General features: G+C 44.4%; 1 protein-coding gene across 3 annotated transcripts in view; it reads right to left on the bottom strand.

Annotated features, from left to right (window-relative positions):
* Window positions 1-12,727: 12,727 nt before the first annotated feature.
* The window catches only part of PDXK (pyridoxal kinase), a 50,075-nt gene continuing 41,992 nt past the window's right edge, over window positions 12,728-20,810 (bottom strand). For all 3 annotated transcript variants that reach the window (XM_066979637.1, XM_066979631.1, XM_066979645.1), the window contains exon 11: window positions 12,728-20,168. In XM_066979637.1, coding sequence (XP_066835738.1) covers window positions 20,056-20,168 — 113 coding nt within the window. In that variant the 3' untranslated portion in view covers window positions 12,728-20,055. The remainder of the gene's footprint in view (window positions 20,169-20,810) is intronic.

The following is a 20,810-nucleotide window of genomic DNA, read 5'->3' as shown; positions in this document are numbered from 1 at the left end:
CTTGTGGTTGGCAGGCCTCTCTCAAGACTGTGGAAGTCGAGGATATAAAAAGAACACTGTTTTCAGATTAACCAGAGAGACAGGGCCACACTAGCGGACGCAGAGCCGGTCACTGCACGGTGCAGGAGGGATGCAGGAGGGATGCTGGCAGAAGCTGGCTGAGGCCCCTCATTCATTGCATCTGCTGCCTCTGTGGATCCAGAAGAAGGTAGTCGAGGGCTACTACCAGAAAAGCAGAAAGCCTATGTGAATCTTCTGAAGTAGGTGATGTGATGTGAAACATGTTATGAGAGTACTTTTCATTTTATATACAGCTCTGCAACAAAACCTTTTACTTTAATCTTCTCGTTTCAAAGTGCCTGGGGTAAAAAACAGTCTCACCCAGGTAAAGCTTCAGTTTAAACCAATTTTATGGCAGCTCCATTGGGTATTTAGGTCCAGTTAATTCCATATAACGTGAGAAAATTTTCAGTAATGTCTGGATTCCCTTCTTTTTCCTGCAGGCACAGACACCAAGCTCAGCCTATGTTCTCACAACGAAAGTTCAGAGCAGGTTGAAACACAACCTGCAAAACTGTGAGGGAGGGGGCAGTCTCTGACTGAAAAATATATATATATATATGTATATTTTAATGTTAGCCTTTGCTCCAGTTGAACCCACAATCAGTTAATGGCAGCCCCCATCCTCAGCTGAAGAGCCCCTACTGAAAACTTCAAGACCCTCTTTTCCCCATGAGAGGGATATATCATTGTCTCTAAATCATTTATTTAATGGACATAAGAGGAAAGGCTTGGTTTTTCATCACTGAGCAAAGCAGAGCACTACTAGGCTTTTGGATTGATCTGTCTTCCTTTTTTTATCGTTAGTTTTGACTGAGGCACTCAGGTTACTCCAGTTGTGAGAAGAAACAGAGAACAGCATCTCATGAATTTGCTGTCAGTTTATTTGTTAACAAAACCACAAAAATCCCTGCTCTCCCAAAGAAATCAAGTTTTCCTGCAAGCCAGACTAAATCCCTTCTAGCCAGCATCCTCTTCTTTGGGTCATAAAATCTTCTTCAATCTCTATCAAACTCTTTCACACACTCACGTGAGCACTCTTACACATCCCACGTCCTGTGTAATATTCAGCTAAAAAAAAAGTCTACACAAAGCACTGGATTCCCAAGCATTTGTCTTTAGTAAGCCCATAATGCTGACCAAAAACAGTTTTGCACAGTAAGCTCTGAGGAGCAGCATTTGAATTCAGATTCAGGAACGTGTTCAATCTGTAGCAATGCTTTGAAGACAGAAGGTCTCAGCTCTCCTCCGTCCTTCTCTGTTAATGAGCACATGCATCAAGAGGCAGAGCGGTGGCCCATGCTACCTGCCGAACTGACTACTGCTGCTAATGAGCAGCCCTGATTAAAAGCTGTTCGTTTCTGTCTATAGCAGATCCTGGAAGTAAGATCCTTAAAGAAGATCCTGTAGTAAATTAGATTGCTAGTGAAATGATCATTAGAGTGTGTAGGTCGTTAAAGTCTGTTTGAAAGCTGCTATAATGGGGGTAGAGTTGAAAGTACTTTTAATTAATTTAGGGTGAAATAGTCCCTAGAATGTGGAAGTGATCTGTCACTATCTCCCCCAAATTATGCATCCAAGAAAAGGGCAAGAGTGGCATCAGGACTGATCAGATAACAAACAGCGGGAGGTAATTAGCTGCCCCAAATCTAAAGAGGAGGCAGCAGAGAACACCATGCACGTTCACATGAGTGCAGAAGGTATACAGGCGGTGACAGATGGGCTGCCTCTGCTCGGGTCACCACAGGCTCTGCAGTTCAAAGCACGTGAGTAACATTCGGAGCGCCAAACACCTCCCAGGGGCTGGATGGGGCTTGGATCACTTACCAACCCCTTGCATTGGCAAGAGCAATATGAAACAAGAGGCGTAAAACAATAACGAGCTGCACACCTTGTATCTGTAGGCACGACATAGATCTAAGGAGCATGGACAGCAGTAGCAGGGAGTCGTGCAAAACAAATTCAAAGCTTTAGAAAGCAGTCGGCGTGGGAGGTATCTCCAGTGAGTTGAAAACCGTCAAGGAAATGGTGGAGAGCTAGCTGCAGGAGAGGAGCACTGCCTGCCCCAGCTGCCCAGGACGAGCACTTCATGGTGGAGTCACATCTCACCCCACTGACTGTCCCCAACACTGCCCGCAGCACTGGCGTGGGCGAGGGAACCTTCTGCTTGCAAGGCAGCCAGGTAAGGGGGGGTTTTAACAGCTCGACTTGATGATCTTGGGGGTCTTTTCCAAGTTAAATGTGATTCTATGATTGATTCTAATGAGCTCCATAGGCATGCAAGGGAGAGAAACCAGAAAAACAGGGGCTAAAACTGACCCTTCATTCCTCAGGCCAACACTTTTGCCATGCTGGTCCGGTGCAATGAGTTGGTATGGACTCCAGAAAAGCTCCTCGTGCACCACGTATGTTTGAGATCTGAGGGCAGTGCGATTAAAATGCATAGATTTTGACAGATCTGAAGGAAGTGGGTAGCTCTATCTCGTGAGGTAGCCCGGGGTTACAATGGAGGAGTCTGGGAACCTGCCTGAATGGTTAGCAGAGCGTTGCGTTGAGGAATGAGAAAGCAGCAACATGTCTGTCCCCTTGCCTCTAAGGAGGCACCCCTGTCCTGCAGTTCTTTGCCCAGGTAACCCATTGGTCCTTCCAATCTTACAGAACAGCAGGAATTTATTTGCACTAATTATCTGGATATGTTTATAAGTTCTCTGCTATGGCTAGATAGTTGCAGGAAGCATCTAAGACCTTAAGAAATGCATCTATAAAATCAGATGCTTGGTTAATGAGGTCTTCAAGAAGCCCAGCTAACAGATAACAAGTTTAACTTTTAAGAGCACCAGTAACTAATTTATTTCTTTAACAAGCAGTTACTAAATGAAAAAATCCCATTCTTGTTCTTTAACTCAAAGTCAGTAGCGGAAAAAGTAATGAAAGCAGATCGCAACACCTTTGCACATCTCAGTATTCAGTATGAATGCAAAGCAGGGAAGCAAGGAGGGAGGACAAGCAAGCATTGCAAGATTTGAAGCAGAGTGAGGGGTGACTAGACACAGAGGAAAGTATGTGGAACAGATCAGACAAGACACTGCAGGAAACTTCTCAAAGTATTTCAAAATTACAGTAGATAGGGTGATGGTGACTCATGGAGAGCAAGATCTGAGTGCTCCTAATGCGAATTACCAGCGGATGGAAAAAAATACATCCTCCAAAGGCAAAGCTGGTGGCACAGGGCAAGGAGCCCAGGGGGTGGGAGACCTGGGCAGTGCTGGGCTGAGCTGCAGAGACGAAGGCTCCCCATCGAGTTTCCCATAAAGGATGGGATGTTGGCCTGGCAAAAGGAGGTAAACACAGGTCTTGGGGCTCCTCATCAAATTTCCTTCTGTGGGTGGCTGGGGTGTGAGATGGCCAGAGCCAGGATCAGGTTGACAGGAATGTCTGGCAGTTTGGCGGGGCCTCAAACAGTGAGAGGGCAGGTCAAATGATGAGGGGAGGAGGCCCTCGTGGAGGCCGGTTTAATTCATGACTTTTCCAACAGAGATAGAAACCGGTGCCAAACACTGGGCAGGGAGCAGACTGAGGTGAACACTGACCAAGCGGGACTGAGGCCTATCTATTTTCACCTCTCTTTTAATAAAATAAAATAATAAAGAAATATGGTAAACTCATGACATGAACTACATACAAATCACCTTATTTATTTATTTATTTATTTATGTTAGGAAAACAAGTGTTAAGGCTGAACAAGAAAGAGGAGAGCTGGTGGGGACAGAGTTGTCACTATGAAAGCATCTTGGAGAACCAGGGAGGTTCATCAGTGTGCCATCAATAGAAGTGTCTGTTGCGTGAGTGTAAGGGAGCAAGGCTGCAGAGCACTGGTACCTTCAGGTGGTATTGCTAAATAACCTTGCAGAGCAATACTCCACATTCCTTCTCTGTCTTTTCAATGACCCTATGTGGCAAGTGCCAGGTGGTTGTCCAAAGGAGGAATTTGACCCTAAGCTACAAGAAACAACCTGCACCATGAACAACTCTGCCCTGCATTTCTTTAAAACCACTGGGATTCAATTCCCAAGTTATTGTTTAGCTTGTCCCTTGCTCCTGGAGCAAGCATGGGACAAAAAGCACCCTTCACCTCAGCACACACCATGAGAGTTCAGCGAGGTAAGAGGTTTTGCTGCAGTCCCAAGGTCAGTATGAAACTGCTCCTGAACCGCTTGCATGTCTTTGAAAGTTTACTTAAACAGGGCACAGTGTCAGTAGGCTAGTCTAGAGGGGGTGAAGAGCTTTCCAGACCTGATAGCCCTCAGGGGATGGAATAACAGAGATTTCTGCCCACTGAGCATCACTTGGGAAGCACCTGAGCAGAACTGCTGCCTGCAGCTGCAACACTTTCAAGGGGCAGCGCTGGAGGTACCCTGCACATGTATGCACAGGCATTGCACCCTTGCAGCTCCTGCCTGCTCCATCCCCCCTCTCCAGGGCTTATAGAAGATTTCCCCAGGCTGATTCCACAGTCCTGAGGTGGAATAAGAGCCTTCAAGAAAAAGACAAAGAAAACCCCAGTCCTTTAAAAATGAATTAAGACCAAAATCAATTTATAATCATGAAGGTCGTGGGTTAATGCCTTGGATTATGAGTCACTTCATTTTGAAATGGAAACCACCATACATTTCTTCTCTCTCAGCCTTTCCTTGGCTCTTAGCAAGCCCACACAGAGTGTCAGTTAATTAAAACCACGCTTTGAGATGAAAAAAGGGTAAAAGGACTCTCCCAAATCCAAGCTCCATCTTCCTTCCCAGCTACACTGCAGCTCCGTCACTGTGCACAGCACGTGGAGCCAAATGGTGCCCTCAAGGTCAGCACTTCAGGACAAGGTCCACGAACTGCTGAACAATCTGAATTGCTTGACTGCACAGCACCCTCGAGATGTGTGTTCCTGGAGTGCCACGGCAGGCACCACGTGTGTTTCGGGGGTTCCCATGTGGGATGCAGCTTCAAACAATTAAGCGCATGCTCTACTTGTCAAGGTTGTATTTTACAGAGAGCTCACTCGAGTTTTTTGCAAAGGACAGAAGGGGGAGCCTTTTACTTTATCATAATTTCTCCTGTTTTTCTGAATGTCTGTTATAACAACAACTTGGTATTTTTAGATGAATTTTGTATAGTCTTGGGCAGTCAGCTAGCTAGAGCCCTTTCAGTTTGTTTTCCCTTTGCTCTCCAGGACTGACAGAAGACCAAAGGATGAGAAGGGTTTATCAGTATCAGCTCAGCGTGACTGTGCTGCTCTAATGATAACTCGAGAGTAAACCCTGGGCCCAGTCAGTAACACACACTAACTTTTAAAGCATTTAGATTATCACTTGTGCTTGTTCACTTAAAATGTGCATTCACCACGGATTAACAAAAGTTAAGCAGTAACCAAACTGCAATAAAAGCACTCAGCTTGGTCCACAGCCAAACCCTTTTTCTTCTGAGGTATGGGGACCTCTGGAGCCTTAAGGAGATTTGCTGCATGTTGATTCCATGAGGGGACAAATGTGTACCTATACACACACGTCACTGAGGTACATGAGTGCCCCAGAATCACTTGTACAGCTATGAGAGAAAAAATATACTAATTCCACAGAAAATTGGAGGCTGCAGAGTTGTTAAAGGAGAGTAAGAGGTGGTTAAAACACACACACACACCCCTCATATTGATGACAACCAGCTGGGCGCAGCAGCACAGAGAAATCATTGCCAGCAGGTTGGTCTGGCCTAGCCCCGGCGCTGTGCTAGCCCATCTTCCTTTAGTTGCTGTTCAGGTGAGGTAGATTTGAACGCTTGTGGTACCTCTGCACAGCCACCCCAGCACCAAACCCAAACAGCAGGGGCCTGCCTGGAGCCTCTGTCCCACAGCAGGCAGGTGTGTGTCCAGCTTGGTCCTGCTGGGTTCACAGGGTCATAGCATCACAGAAAGGTTTGTGTTGGAAGGGACCTTAAAGCCCACCCGGTTCCACCTCCTGCCACGGGCAGGGACCCCTCCCACCAGACCAGGTTGCCCAAAGCCCCATCCAGCCTGGCCTTGAGCACCTCCAGGGATGGGGCATCCACAGCTTCTCTGGGCAACCTGTGCCAGTGCCTCACCACCCTAAGAGTTCCCTGCACACCATGACTGTGGCTAGCCACAAAATAGTTCTGGAGGTGATATGGGTGGCTGGAGTAAGCCTGGACACATCTGGGTGACAGGGGAGGTTGGTGGGGACTTTTGTTCTTTCACAGACTGAAAATAGGAGGATAATGCCTGAGCAAGTGTGCTGTGAAGCCACCAAAGGTGAGCAAACCCAGGATTTCCTTGAGAAAAAGAGGTTCACTCATGGGCTCCAAAATAAGGAGGGTGAGGGATGGTACCCCAGGCATGCCCTGACACCCCCAAATCCACCCCATTGACTGCCACATTTGCCCACCTGCTTGCAAATCCCTCATCTCTGTGACATTCAAGTGTTTTACACACAAGTGAGTTTACCTCGTAGTTCTTTACGACACAGAAATGTTATTCCCTCTCTACAGGGCAGAAGTATGGGGACGCAGAGATGGCACTGACTGCAGAAGATCACATAAATTTTACCTTCACTGGACCAGGACACTCTGCCTCTTTTCCGAAAGGATGCTGAAGAGCCTCCCATCGCATCTGGGATGCTGTGTGGTAGCTCATACACATGCTTAACTTCGTGGCGGGGAAGAACCACTAACTTCTTGTGGGAGTACTCATCAGCTTCAGTTCAAGCACCACCTGTTATTTTTTATGAGACTTTGGTAGATGGGGATGACCTGGACATAGCCTTTTTACCACGAAGGAAAAAGCCCTGCCATTCCCACCTTTCCTAGATGAACGTGTGGCACAGGGGATGTTCAGCCAGAACAGCAGCACTGCCACCAAGTGCCGAGCCCGACCACACCGTTCACTCTATGGCATGATCAAGAAGTTACCAGCCCAGATGCAAGTGCAGTGCTACCATAAGAGACCAGGAAAAGGCAAACTATCTCATCTGTAGTATTTTCCAAAGCCATTAAATACATCACAGTAAAGGTCACTTCGTTTTGAACACTTGAGAACAAAACTCAGTGTGGTTTTGTTTTGTTTTTAAGACTGTTTTTATTCTTATTTTTTTCCTCTCCATTTCATTTTTGTCTTTTTAACACTGCAGAGATTTTTCTTTTTAATTTTTCTTTTCCATTTCCTGTTTCCATTTCCTTTTGTCTGCACAAAGCAGGGGGCTCACTGTCAATGTCTTTATAGACCACCACAACTCCTGAAGAAAGAACCTTTACGCTGGGAGTTGAACCTATCCCAAGGCCTCCCAGCAAGCTCATAAGTTGTTGTGGGCTCAGACAGGTGCTGGGAATGGTCTTCACCCATCTGTGCCTCACCTGAGCAGGTGAGCCTGGGAAGGTATGTGGCAGCTCCCCAGCTTGCTCTAGAGAAGGAAAACAAGCCTCTCAGAGATGCTTTGAAGTAACATCCCAATACATTTTTTTTTTTTTTTTTTTTAAGTCTGTGATGGATTTATTTAAAGAACTTTGCAGTCATTCTGACTGTTGTGGCTGTAATAAATCATAGAACCACCTAGGCTGGAAAAGTCCTTCAACATCATCGAGTCCAACCATCAGCCTGACCTACTGAGTCCCATCACTAAGCCATGTCCCTCAGTGCCACGTCCCCATGTCTCTCATAGTGCCTCCAGGGATGGGGGCTCCTCCACATCCCTGGGCAGCCCTCTCCAATGCTTGACCACCCTCTCCATGAAGAAATTCTTCCTAACATCCAATCTGAACCTCCAATAGTGCAACATGAGGCCGTTTCCTTGAGTCCTACTGCTTGCCACCTGAGAAAAGAGGCCAACACCCACCTTGCTGCGACATCCTTTCAGGTAGTTGTGGAGACCATTGAGGTCTCCTCTCAGCCTCTTCTCCAAACTAAACACCCAAAATTCCTCAGTTGCTCCTCATGGGTCTTGTTTTCTCATCCCTTCACCGGCTTCATTGCTCTTCTCTAAATGATCCCACATGCTCGAGCTATTCATCTCTGCCTCCTCCTGGTGGGAGGGCAGCCTCTGATGAAAGGCCCACCTTCAAAGCAAGTCACACCTGTGTGGGTTGGCTTCAGACCTGGTGATGCAGGGATCTCAGAGGCAGGGAAGGGACTTTGGCTGGTGAAGAAGGGAAAGCTCTCAGGCACGAGGCCAGGCGTCGCTGCGCGGCCCAGCAGCAGTGCCCTGGCTGAAGCCTGGGGCACCTGGCCTGATGTCCCGGTCCCCAGGGCCTGCGGGATGTTGCAGCCAGCCCTGAATTGCTCTCCCTCCAAACCCTTGCCCCTTCCTGCCCGTGCTGCTCCCGGCATCATGTGCCTCAGGGAATGGATGCAGCTCACAGAGCACCTGGAAAACAGTTGAAGCCCCTGGAATTACTTAATTCCAGGGAACAACATCGGTGACCTCCAAAAAGGGGCCATAGATTGCTGCGGTGTGTTTGCTCGTACTGACAAGGGCACAAGTTTTTCTGTGGTAGTAATTTAGCCAAACTTGGTTTAAATATTAAACACAAAACTTAACCTTTGCCAGCATTAGTAGTGTTGCTGTTTGGGGATTTTTTCACACTCGGGCTGCTGGCTGGATCGAGGGTACAGCTTCACAAGCCAGCCGTAGGAGCACAGGATGGAGCTGCTGGGGGGTTAGTGCCATCCCTGCACAGGCAGCACCTGGCACCCCTCTTGTGTTGTGTTTGAAACAAAGCTTACTTCGCAGAGGAAAAGGAGAAGAAAAGCCCACTGTGTTCCTAGGACAGGCACAAGCAGCCTGCTCCATGGAGAGGGCTCTGCTCCCAGTGGCCGCTGTCCGCTGCTGGGGCAGAGAGGTGAGGGATGCTGACGTCTTCATCTGCACCAGCACTCCTGGGGCTTGAATAGGATGAGCAGAAATCAAAGGCAGAACGGTGCCTTTATGTAGGAGCTAAATACCCTGTTCAATGCCAAGTTACAGAAGTATTCCTCCCTCTCCTGACAGAGTCACTTACCTCATCGCTTTTCCTCCTGTCATTTTGTTCCTTCTCTCTGCCTGGTCCCGTCACCACTCCTGAGTCCTGCCAGCTTCACTGCCTTCCCCTCTCCATTCAGACCGCTGAGATGATGAAAAATGTAGTTTCAAGACTAAGACATCAGCATTTGAACCCACAAGAGAGGAAGCACAGACAAAGCTTTTCACCTCTCAGCTCTCCAGGCTGGCTCAGGGAAGCACCTCACTGCACTGGTGACCTCTCGTGCACACACACCAGAGGCAGATGCTTCCTTTTCGAGGAGACGCGGGAGCTGAGTGTCTCGCATGGGACACACAAGTTCCCCAGGGGCAGTCACTTCCCCAAAGACCCCACAGAAGACCCCTGCTGCAGAAGAGGGGCCTGTGGCAGCTCTGCCAGATTGCCACAAGAGGAGGCACCGCTCTTCTGAAGGCCCTCCTCACTTATTCTGCTGCTAAAAAACACTACTAAGGACAAGAAGAATACAAAAGGGCTGCTGCTCATGGTAGGAGAGAGCCTCAGCTGGTACAGCAAGGACAACAGGGTTATAAAGGATGCTGGGTTAAGCGCTTCCCCTGATGTTTTAACATCGGTTTGTGTATCTTTTCCGTCCCATCCCTGGCTCTGCTCTCTGGAGCCAAGAGCTGGCAATGCAAACTGGGCCGTGGTCCCTTCCCCTGCCTGCTGCAATCGGCCCCCGATGCCACCAGCTGGAGGACACAGCCACGCTGGTCCAGTACATCTCTTCTGAAGGCTGTGCTGAAAGGCTGCTGCCAGCAATAAAGCCCATGTTGAAGCACGGGTTGGGGACAAGGTGAACAACTGCCCAGGCAGCGGTGACAACAGCTGCTGCAGGGGCAGCACCCGCTTCAGGGGGGATATTTCAGCAGGTCCCAGGAGTTAGGAAGGCTGAAATTCTCCGGCTGAGTTACACTGGTGATAGCATCTGCAATTAATGCACAGAGAGCACTTTCTAATACTTTGTTCTTTCCCATGATGTTGCATGTCACCAGATAATTAGCAAGGAGATGCCTTGATCATTCAAGAGCAGACCTACACCTGTGATTAACATTGAAGTGTCTGGATTTGCTGTGTAAATCAAGCAGAACAAATCAAAGACCAAGACTAAAACAAGACAGGATCAGGACGGGATGCGGCTGTTGTTGCAGCTCTCCTCCTGGACTGCTGTTGAAGAGATCCAACCAAGCAGACTTTCCCCTTCAGAGGCTGGTGGCAGCAGGCCAGGCAAGCAACGCACTCTGCTGCACCTCCTGAAGGAGAAAGGCAAACGGATCAGCAATGCTCTGCTGGATGGACATAGGGCTTGGCTCCAGGTAACGCAAGGGAGGTATTTGTGAGAGGGGGGCAAATGCCAGCATGTGAATCCCACAGTCCTGACCTCCAGGCAAGCCAGGCACTCCCAGTTACCTGGAGAAAGAGAAACATCACCAACGGAAAAATAAATAAATAACCATTTAGGAAAGGAAATTAATTTTATTGAAAAAAAAAAATTACATTTCACTTGTACACCATGAAAATATTGAGTCATGTATTATTTTCATCAGAAGAGGTTAAGACTTCCACAAGAAAACGACATTCTTTATTACAGTGTTACTCTACGAGATGAGGCTCTGGTGGCATCTGCACTGGGCATTTTCACTAAACAGTAGAGCAGGACTAAATGTGCTTTGGGCAAAAACCCTAAATATTGCCCTCTTCCAGGTGTTACTCACTGTTGAAGACACGACACTCATTTGGTCAATATTTAATAATTTTGAATTAGAGACAAATGTCGGTATTTCTCTAGTCACTTAGATCTTACAGAAATTCAGTTATCCCTCTCCTCCATTTTTAACAATCTTTATTCGTATTTCCCATTCAGCCAGCTAAAAGCATATTGAAATGGCATACATGATGTCACACCTCATATTTTGGTAAGAAAACAAGACTGAAAGGGCTACCTGGCACTAACAGTCCCAGTCCCTGGCAGGAAATTATAGCATCACGGGATGGCGCTCAGCTTTCCAGGACCTCTTTAAGCATCACATCTCCAGCAACAAACCCTACAGCTTCTTCCCTATCAAGGCATGTATTCACAGTGTCTATTGGGCACAGGAACACCGAACAGGAGCACCTGCCTGCAAGTTGTTTTCCAACGCCAGTTACTACAGGCATATCGCAAGAAGCACGCTGAGCTCCAAGCCACCTGTAACAGGCTGTATCACATCGCTTGGCAAGGCATCTTCTGAAAATCCCTTATGAACTAGAGACCTTTGGTGTCGTGTGATTTAAAAATAAATAACAATGCCACGTATATTCCCAGATAACCTGCATTACTTATTTATTTATTTGACTATTTGCTAAGAGTAAGATCCAGAGATCCAGACCTGGACAGTTCTGATATCATGCAAGTGCTGTGACAGCAGACTTTAAACTTTCTCCACCTGGATGTAAAGTACTATGTTCCCTAGTTGGGTAACTGCCTTATTATATGCTATTTTCTACCCTGCTAGGCATAAGCATCATATAGATGATACAAACGGTCACACCAAATCTAGAATGCGTTTGCACTATAACGGTTTTGTGGCACAGGGGATGGGCTGGACTGAGAACACCAAACTTGAATCACTACATCTGTAGCTCTTCTTTCAACTACTTGGCTGACGAGGACTTCTTTTCTTTACTGCTAACAGTGCAGCTTTGCAATTAGGCTCTGCTTAGCCAGCATCTCACTGTCTGGAAAAGAGGCAATCTTATTCTCCCCTCTTTTGTCCAGCTGTATCTTCCCATTCCCTGCCTTGCAGCAGCACAAACACTCATCTGTTCCCAGGATGAGAAAGCTCAGGGAGCTAAACGAGCTGAAAGCTTCAGGTTTTTTGGCTGGATGAGCTCCCCATTGGTTTAGCTTCTTCACTTCACTCATTATGGGGTCAGGCAAGGACTGGGGCCAGCAGAAGTGATGGGGGAAGAAAGTTAGGATGCATTTGTATGGTGTAGCTGAGCTGGACAAGAGAAAGCTACCAGAGCAGCTGATGTTTCTGTACCTTTCCTTTCCAAAGAATGAGAAAGTAGCCTAAATCATCTGAACAATTCACGTGCAGATTCTCTTTCCCTACACAGACTATAGAAGAAGTCTAGGGAAATTTCACGGTGAAGCTAGGTTCCTAGAACGGAGAGGAGAATGAGTACCCTGCCGCCTTACACCACAGGCAGGAAAGCAGCGTGCTGCTCATCACGTGCTGTAAATTCAAAGTGCATAATCTGTGCTAAACCAGAGCTTTGGAACAGCATTCAGAAACAAACAGCCCAACAGCTTCAGAGCTTTCGTCTCCCACTCGCTCAGAGCAACACCTCCACATTTCCCCAGGGGCGGGTGCACTCTGTCACCACCATGGGTACGGTGCACCCACATGTTCCCAGGGGAGGAAAACACAGGCACAGCCAGAGAAGCACGCAAAACGCTGCTGTTCCCTTCCCTAGCCTCTCCCCCTGACAATGCATTATCCATCTAAGTGATGCATCTTTTTGCTAACTCAGCAAGGCAGAACCAGTGCTTTTAACATACCCAGAACTTGGAAACTCTTGAGACAAAAACTTCTGATAAATTCTCCCCCACTTTTTTTTTTGCAGCAGTGCTTTACTCAGACGCGTGGCGAGGATGCTGCCTGGTTTCTTAAAAAGAGACATCACTAAATATGCTCACAGATCACCAACTGTTGCGGTAAGAGCACATCGCTCAGCAGAAGGTCATACCCACAGACTGATTTATGTTGCAGACTCTTGCAGACTTTCTAGAGAATCCCCAAATGTCCAGCCACATAAATAAATAAATAAATAAAAAGAATAAAATAAATAAATAAATAAATTAGACTGAAGTGTATGCTTTAAGCCCTGCTCTCCCAGCCATAAGAAAAAAAAAAATCAAGTATAGTAAGATAAAAAATAAATCCTGCTTTTGCTTCCAAACATGCTAGCAGCTTCCCTTGTGACTGAATGGGATTTTGTTGCTAACCGAACTCTTCTGAAAGCCGATGTATGTATCGAATTTAAATTCAGATACTTTCCTTAAATTCTTCATATTAGTACCACTGACAGACTGGAGGAAAAAATTTTAATTTTCACCCATTTAGCCTACTCATCTATCTGTTGCACTCATTCAGCACAAGCAATGGAGTTAGCTTGGCCAGCTTCATAAAATATGAACAAACTAGTGCAGTTCCAGTCTCTAGGCTTGCCTGTTTACATGTTGCTATTAAGGACCTGTGAGATTTCCCAGTCCTGTTTCATTAAATAAACAAATCCTTCACCTATTTTTAACCTGCCCTATATGTATTGGGTATATTATTCCAACTCAAAATCTAAATGCCAGGCTTGTCACCACTTACCTGATTTTGTAATGGATAAGGTAGCAATATTTAGGGTTTTCTTTTTAAACAATGGTATCTACCATCCTATTGCCTCTCTCTACAATCAAGCGTACAAGCCTTACTGCAGAAAGAATACAACTCGTAACTGCCAACCAGAAGATACACAAACACTACAAAAGCCTACAATTTCATTAGAAATTAAATCATTTGCTATTACACAGAACTTCGTTGTTTTTCTGGCATAAAATTCATTGAATTACTACATACACCTCAAGGACAATCATTAAGATGTGTAAACATATAACAGGTTCACCTAGTTAGTACAAAGCACCACACAAACTTTAAATACATAGAAAGTTTGCTCATAAATATTTATTTAACAATTCGGCACTAAAAAAATATTACTTAAAAAGGCATCTTTTATTAAGTTCTCTTAGTTTGTCCAGGGCTGGTGGGGTTGTACTATCCCTACTTTATTACAGCCACCTGGCCCTCTTTCCATGCCATTTTACTTTTCTGGAAGAAAAGCCTATGTGTGGCTGGGACCCAAAGCTTCATCACAGTCTATAAAAATATAACTCTTTAAGACCTTCTGCTTACATCCTGAAGGCCTACACAGCCAGCCCCCAAATTCTGTTCCCCAACCTCACCGCATAGCAAATAAAGCTTCAACACACACACACATACACACACGCACAGAGTACATATATTACACCCCTCTACACACAGATTTTTCTAAATAGCAATGCAACCACAAGGGCAATAGGTAAGAAGTACACATGATTTCGGTGGTAACATATGGCACAGCCTTCTCATATTGCTGGTTTTCGCTTAATAATGTATTAATAATGTGCTGCCTTATTCACTACTCTGCAAATTGTGTATTTATTACTATTACTTGCATTGTAGAGGCACTGATTCAGGAACGAGTGCTTATCAAGGACCAGACTTGGGAGCATCCCATTTGCCTCAAGATCCACTGTTGCTGGAGCACCAAATGGGTGGCTGGTGGCTTTGGGGCTGTCACCTGGTACCAGTCTCAGTAAAGCTGATGGGAGCTTTCCCGGGTTGCTGAAAGCCAAACCACGTCCTTTTCCTTTCTGGAAAATGTGGAAACTGGCTTGGGCTCCTCCACCCCCACCCCGCCCCAAGATTGTACTGGCAATAGCAGCTACCTTGCATCCTGCATTCAACGCCCTGCCCTGGCAGTTTAGGGAACACCCCAAGTTTCTGACTGAACCCTGTGGATTTACCTTCAGCCTGCTCCTGCGCACAGGCGTAATAAATTCAGTTTTACTCACTTATTTAGAGAGAAGAGCTATTTTCAGGGTTGTGATTGAACACCTCATAGCTTAGTTCCCATGGTTGACATGTCTTTAATTGATGTGTGTTAGAATGCCAGTGGGCTATGGAACTGCACAGCAGTAAGTTTTCCATTATCAAAAGCAAATGTCTTTCAAAAAGGACAGCTCTTCTCTGAATAATTTTATCCTGGGACTCTAATAGGAGCTGAATGCCTAATCAATGAGTCAATAAGACTGCAATGGGATATGAAAGAAAGGGTTGTGTTTCAACTTACGAAGAGATACTTTGGTTTCAAAGTGACCAATATCTGTAACATTTCTCTCACAGCTTCTAAAGGCATTATTTAAATGGACAAGGACCATGACTCAGGAGAAGTGGTTTTCTTTAGTACAAGCCTAACTTCTCCAGTGGGCATAGGCATCTGATGTGGCATCTTCTCCAATAACCAGTGCTCTCATTAAACTGGACACTTGCTCTCCTCCACTCGCAAGCTGCCATAGCACATACAATGTAGAGCACTGATGGAAGCACTTGTTCTGACATGCAGAAACAGTTGTTTCCTGCTGTATACTCTTGTATGCTCCGATAAAAATTACTCTGTGTGAAGGGGTGTGCAGCTAAATTCTGCACAAGAAACAGACCTGGAAACAAACTGTGATCCTTATTTCATGCCCCTCTTCTCACGTGCATTGCAGGAATAAAGAGCATGTCACAGAAATGTCCTGCACAGGCAAGTACAAAGCATACAAGAGCTGTGGTCCAGACTGTCAGCAGTTGTTTTCCCATGAAACTTCTTAAAAGAAAATCTAAGACAAGGATGTTATTCTCTTCTGCAGACCTACTTCCTTACAACGAGGTGACTACTGAGCACAAATGTACCTTCTTTCATTAAATATCCATTCTCTGTACTAGGGTATAGCTAACTGAACCTTAATTACATCCACTTACTCGGCAAGACTATCAAACTGTTCTTGATTTGTTTAATTCTGAAATGATTAACATATTCAAAAATAGGACCTAACAATTTGTGTGTGCACAGTATATTAAATGTAGATGCTTTTATTACAATCTTCTTTGCCACATAGTTTAAAATAAAATATATCAATACAATCACCGTAACAGTCTCAGACAACAAAATTAACACCATCCAAACAAGATACAGTAAGATACTCCAAAAGGCAGTATGAGTAGCTGGAAACCTTGGTCCTCTGACTCTTTTGTACAGCACATTGATTATAGATTTTTCAATATAAATCAGCAAACAAACATTAAAGTTAACAATTTCATACTGCAGATTTCTAAAATGTTTATACCCAGTGTGAATAGCGTTGATTCTAGCACATCTTTATGCATGTGTCTCCCAAAGAGGTAAAAGGGAATTTAAATCATGTAGACTGTATCCGGGCCCAGAATAGAGTAGATTATTTGTAAACAAGTTTTGGTCTTTCCTGCACAATGGCTCCACAAGCGAGTGCCCTTGCAGTAATCAAAATGGCTGACCACATACACAGAACAGTTCGCCCCAGAAAAAAGGATCCAACACAAATCACAGTAAGTGGAGAGAAGGAACAGTGGGGAAGCCAACTGGATGCAAACACAAGCCATTCACCACTCCCACGAGGACACACACTTTAGTGTCAGACGTGTACTTGACAGCTAACTTGATATGTACACGTGTCCTCCACACGTACACCTGGGAGTACAGACAGCAGTGAAGTAGGCATTCCCCAACCACACCAGTCTCAAGGCTGAGTGAGAGGCCTTGGACTAGTGGGTTACAAACACTCTTCGTGCTGTTAGGACAGTCATGGAAGCTTCTTTGTAAGTTATTGACTCCACTCTCTGTGCTAAAGTGCTTTTTCTTCTGTAATCAGTTGGGACCTAAACTCATTTAGACTAACCATTTTTCTTTACCTAAGGATCTGCAAGTGGATCAGACAACCCTGATGAGTCTCCTCCAAGGCCTTATATAAATAGTGGGCAGCTGTCTAATACTGATACACTTTATAGCTGCACCGGGCAGTAGGTGTTCATACTCTACAGATATTACCTGCAGGAGGAGAGGGGGGAATGAAGGTTGGACATGACTGTTCTGAGTCTTTGAATTTTGTTCTGCAAGCATTATGAAAAAGTGCTGTATAACTCTGAACCAATAAAAACGCATCTCAGTATTACATATATATACCTTGACATTTAAAAAAGCCTGTTGTGACTACAAAATGTCAGCTACAGAATATATTTACAGGTATTTTTTGATGCTTGTTCCAGGCAAGAGATGTTAAGCACAATTCTTCACTGAATACATAAACCTGACCTAATTTAGATCAGGTCAGTGGGAGTTTAAAACAGATGCCACATGAACAACTCCCAGGGACTTAAGCAGAAGCAGCGAGCAGCCAACTGCTACAGAATCCAGCTAGTGCAAAATAGGAACTTTTGCGAATTGAGCACGTGAGTATTGTTATCTTTTTTTCTGAAGCTCCCCTTCCTTTATCCATCCTTTGTACAGTATGGCTATGTCACAGAAAGGTGGGAATTACTGGAGTGATCCTTCTTTCTTTGAAGACGTAGGGAGAGATCACAGCTGGCGCATATAAGCTGCTCCAGCAAACACTCCACTTTCTCTTTTATGGCAAGATCAAGGCTGATTATGGTTAACAGAGAAAACCTTCTTTGTAAGGTAACTTTGTGTTTCCTAAATTTCAAGCTTTTTACTTCAGAGAAAAGCAGCCCTGTCTTTCTCGCAATTCCCTTGTGAAAGTCTATTTTTTTTTAGTGCCAGAAACAATTGTGCTGTCTCACACTTACTAAAAGGGCTTTTCTGTAGTACAGACTTACAGCAGGTAAGGTTTCTTTGACAGCAAATTTTGACAGTGCATAGTTAATGCTGCTAAAAAAAATAATTAAAAGGCCAATTTTGATCTTCTTTCTCCTGTTGATCCTCTGACGTGAAGAATTCAAGAATCTTGATATTTGAATATCTCTGAGGATGGTGACTCCACAGCCTCTCTGGGAAACCTGTTCCAATGTGCTCTCACCCTCACAGTGATTTATTTTTAAATGTTTAAGCGAAATTTCCTGTATTTCAGCTTGTGCCCACTGCCTCCCATCTTTCCATCAGGCATCACTGAGAAGAGTCTGGTTCCCTCTTCTTTACTCTTTCCCATAAGATGTAGACACACTGATAGTTCATATCTTTTCACATGGTGGGTATCTGCCATGAGCTCATCTCTGTTACTGACTGCTAATTTTAGTGACTGTTCACATCACCAAAATTATTATTGCTAGGAAGTTATTTCATGGCAGTGGTCACTCTAAGCTGTGGCAGTAGAGTCATGTTTTGTAGGTCTTTCTCTTTTTCCTTAAAATTCTCAAGTCTTTTTTTTTCATTTTTAACTTCAAACTCATGAGAGGAAATAAAAGTATTAGCTGTTGAGAGTGAAAGCTTGAGCTTTGCCTCTTATATTTGCTGCAAAATTTGTTCATCTCTTAAATTTCATTTGCTTCAGAGATACCAAAAACAAGGGATTTCAGAAGTGCATTGATTACAAAATCTTACTCTATTAAAAAATCTGCTGAGCTAAAAACAACTTTAAGGATAAAACACTCTTCTATTAGGTGAAGCCAATTAACTTTGTTACAATGGCAAAAAATCCACAAGATGGTGGGATAAGTGAAGTCTGCAGTGTCAAAAACAATCTTCAAACCAGCTCTACTGGGGACTCCCACTCTATGCAAGTGACACTATCCATTAGGCAGGTATAATGAGGAAGAGGCAGGAAAGGTATCCAGGAGAGACCCAAGAGTGAGTTTCCTGAGCCTACTCAGGTCATCAAGAAAAACTCAGAGCTGACCTTTTCTCTAACGAAAAATTGCTTCGTGTAACTGCAAGCCAAAATGCAGTTTCTGTCTATGCAATATCTGTCCATGCCATCTAAGACAAACAAAGCTCATCAGCAGAATTCTGATATAACAACACACTAGAGTTCCTCTTTGGAGAAGCTAAAACTTCAGTCCCATACAGAAATCAACAGGAAGTACAAGTGGTCAGTATTTGTCAGTGCGTCTGCCCTACTGGCATAAGATGTGGCTGAGACATACAAGATACTGAGATTAGTTAAGAATCCCATTTTGAAGGCTAATGAAGCAGAATTTTGAAATGAAAAAAATTTTGGGAGACAAACAATAACATTTCTGTGATCTCTCATCAAAGCAGGTTGCAGAGAATTACATTAAAAACAAACTTTGTGCGTTTCTCTGAATTTGGGAAAAAATATTTTATGCTTCCCTGAATATGCAACTTACTAAGCCATACCTATTACTGTTATCACGTTGCTTCATTGATAAGCCCGCCTATAGTGCTCACTATTGCTAAGTGGAAGTGCCCTACACAGTTTGTAAATATATCCATCCACCCATGAAGAACAAACTAGGGTAGTCATCTTTCAGAGTAGGAGCTGCTTTCGCTTTTGTCCTTAAAGAACAATTGTCCTTAGTTAAAAAACAAACAAAACATCAAGCCTGGCCTTGGAGGTAGAACTACAAACTTCTAATCAGTGCTACTGAAAAAAAGATACTCTTTTATTAATGAATATGTTTCAGATTTTTGGAAGAATATCGGGGGGGCACCTGTGGACATTAGAAATTAGCAGCCAGTACCTGCAAAAACTGAAACCGTGCAACTGTTCATAAGACAAGAAACAGGAGCAGTTATCAGTAACATGAATGACACCTCAAGGTCACTTCAGAGTACTTAAATGCCAAACATCTCCAAAGTACTCCTACACACAACCAGAAATTTGTGTGTAGTTTTAACCCTGCTTAGTTTCGTAGCAGCTGAGATACTGAACACCAGAGTAGGTAACCAGATCTCTCCAGGAAAAGGGAGCATGTAGCCAGCTCCATTGGCACTAAATGCTGTCTTGAAATATATTCTCCAGTTAGTCAAGCGTTCTGTTAGCAAATTCACATCTGAAGTCTTTGGCAAGGCAGGAACATTGTACTCTCTTGCCCTGGGTAATTACACAGACTAAGTGAATTTGACAGCCATTTTGATACCTGGTAATATGTGTCAATGCATACTAACTCTGTTTTGTTTTTGTTTTTAAAACTGAGCAAGGCCAGCACATATGTTTGAGAGTGGATATCTGCCTATGCTGGGCGCTATTTCATGAAAGTCAGGTTTCTGTCACAGATCTAAGGCAAATATTACAATTTACAGGAAAGAGATGAGGACATCAATACATTGTGCGTTATTGGAGACATACAGCCTTTATAACACAGTAGCTTTCACTATGATCTCTGGGTTTTCTATGTCCTTTTTGCTTTGGACCATTCTCAGTTCCAGATGGGCTGAGTTTGGTTTGTTTCCTTCTCCAGCTTGTGCTAAAAAGATGACATCAGAATGTCAGTATAAACAGCAGTATAAAAATAAACAAGTTGCATTGTCTGATACCCCATTATATTTTTTCTTCTCCACCCCAAACCCCCTTACTATCCCTGCTAAAGACTTCCAAAGTAGAAGATCAGCACTGTAATTTCTCAGCACCCCTGCTCTGCAGCACCTCTCTCCAGGAGAGGAACACATCTCTGCTGTCAATTACAAAGAGACAAAGACATGCTTTGGAAACCCACAATTTCCATCTGGATCTCCTTAAAAGTTGACAAACATGGGAACTCAAAGGTGGGAGAATTTGAAAAAAATCGTTCTTCGCATGGCCAATACATCAAACAGACTATTACTGGTTGATAATCCCTTCTCAATGTTAAGCACATGCACTAAAAGGGAATGTGAGCGAGCTATACTTAAAGCAGGATCTCCTTTGCACGTGAAACTCAGTGTTTCCTCAAGTTGTTCCACCACTGCTTTGCAAAGCAGCTAAGCACCATCAGCGTAACTGTAGTCCCAGTGTAAGCTGAACAGTGACATCTTCAGTCTGGTGTTGTCAAAAACAGGGTTGGAGGACACAATAAAAATGTGTACTGACAACACTACCTAGCTCTCCTGTAGATTCTCTAAATCCTCTG

The sequence above is a fragment of the Anser cygnoides genome, chromosome 1 (assembly GCF_040182565.1).
Source record: "Anser cygnoides isolate HZ-2024a breed goose chromosome 1, Taihu_goose_T2T_genome, whole genome shotgun sequence".
Classification (NCBI taxonomy): Eukaryota; Metazoa; Chordata; class Aves; order Anseriformes; family Anatidae; genus Anser; species Anser cygnoides.
Note: the sequence above shows the minus strand (reverse complement) of the source record. Positions and strands in the feature narration are given on the sequence as shown.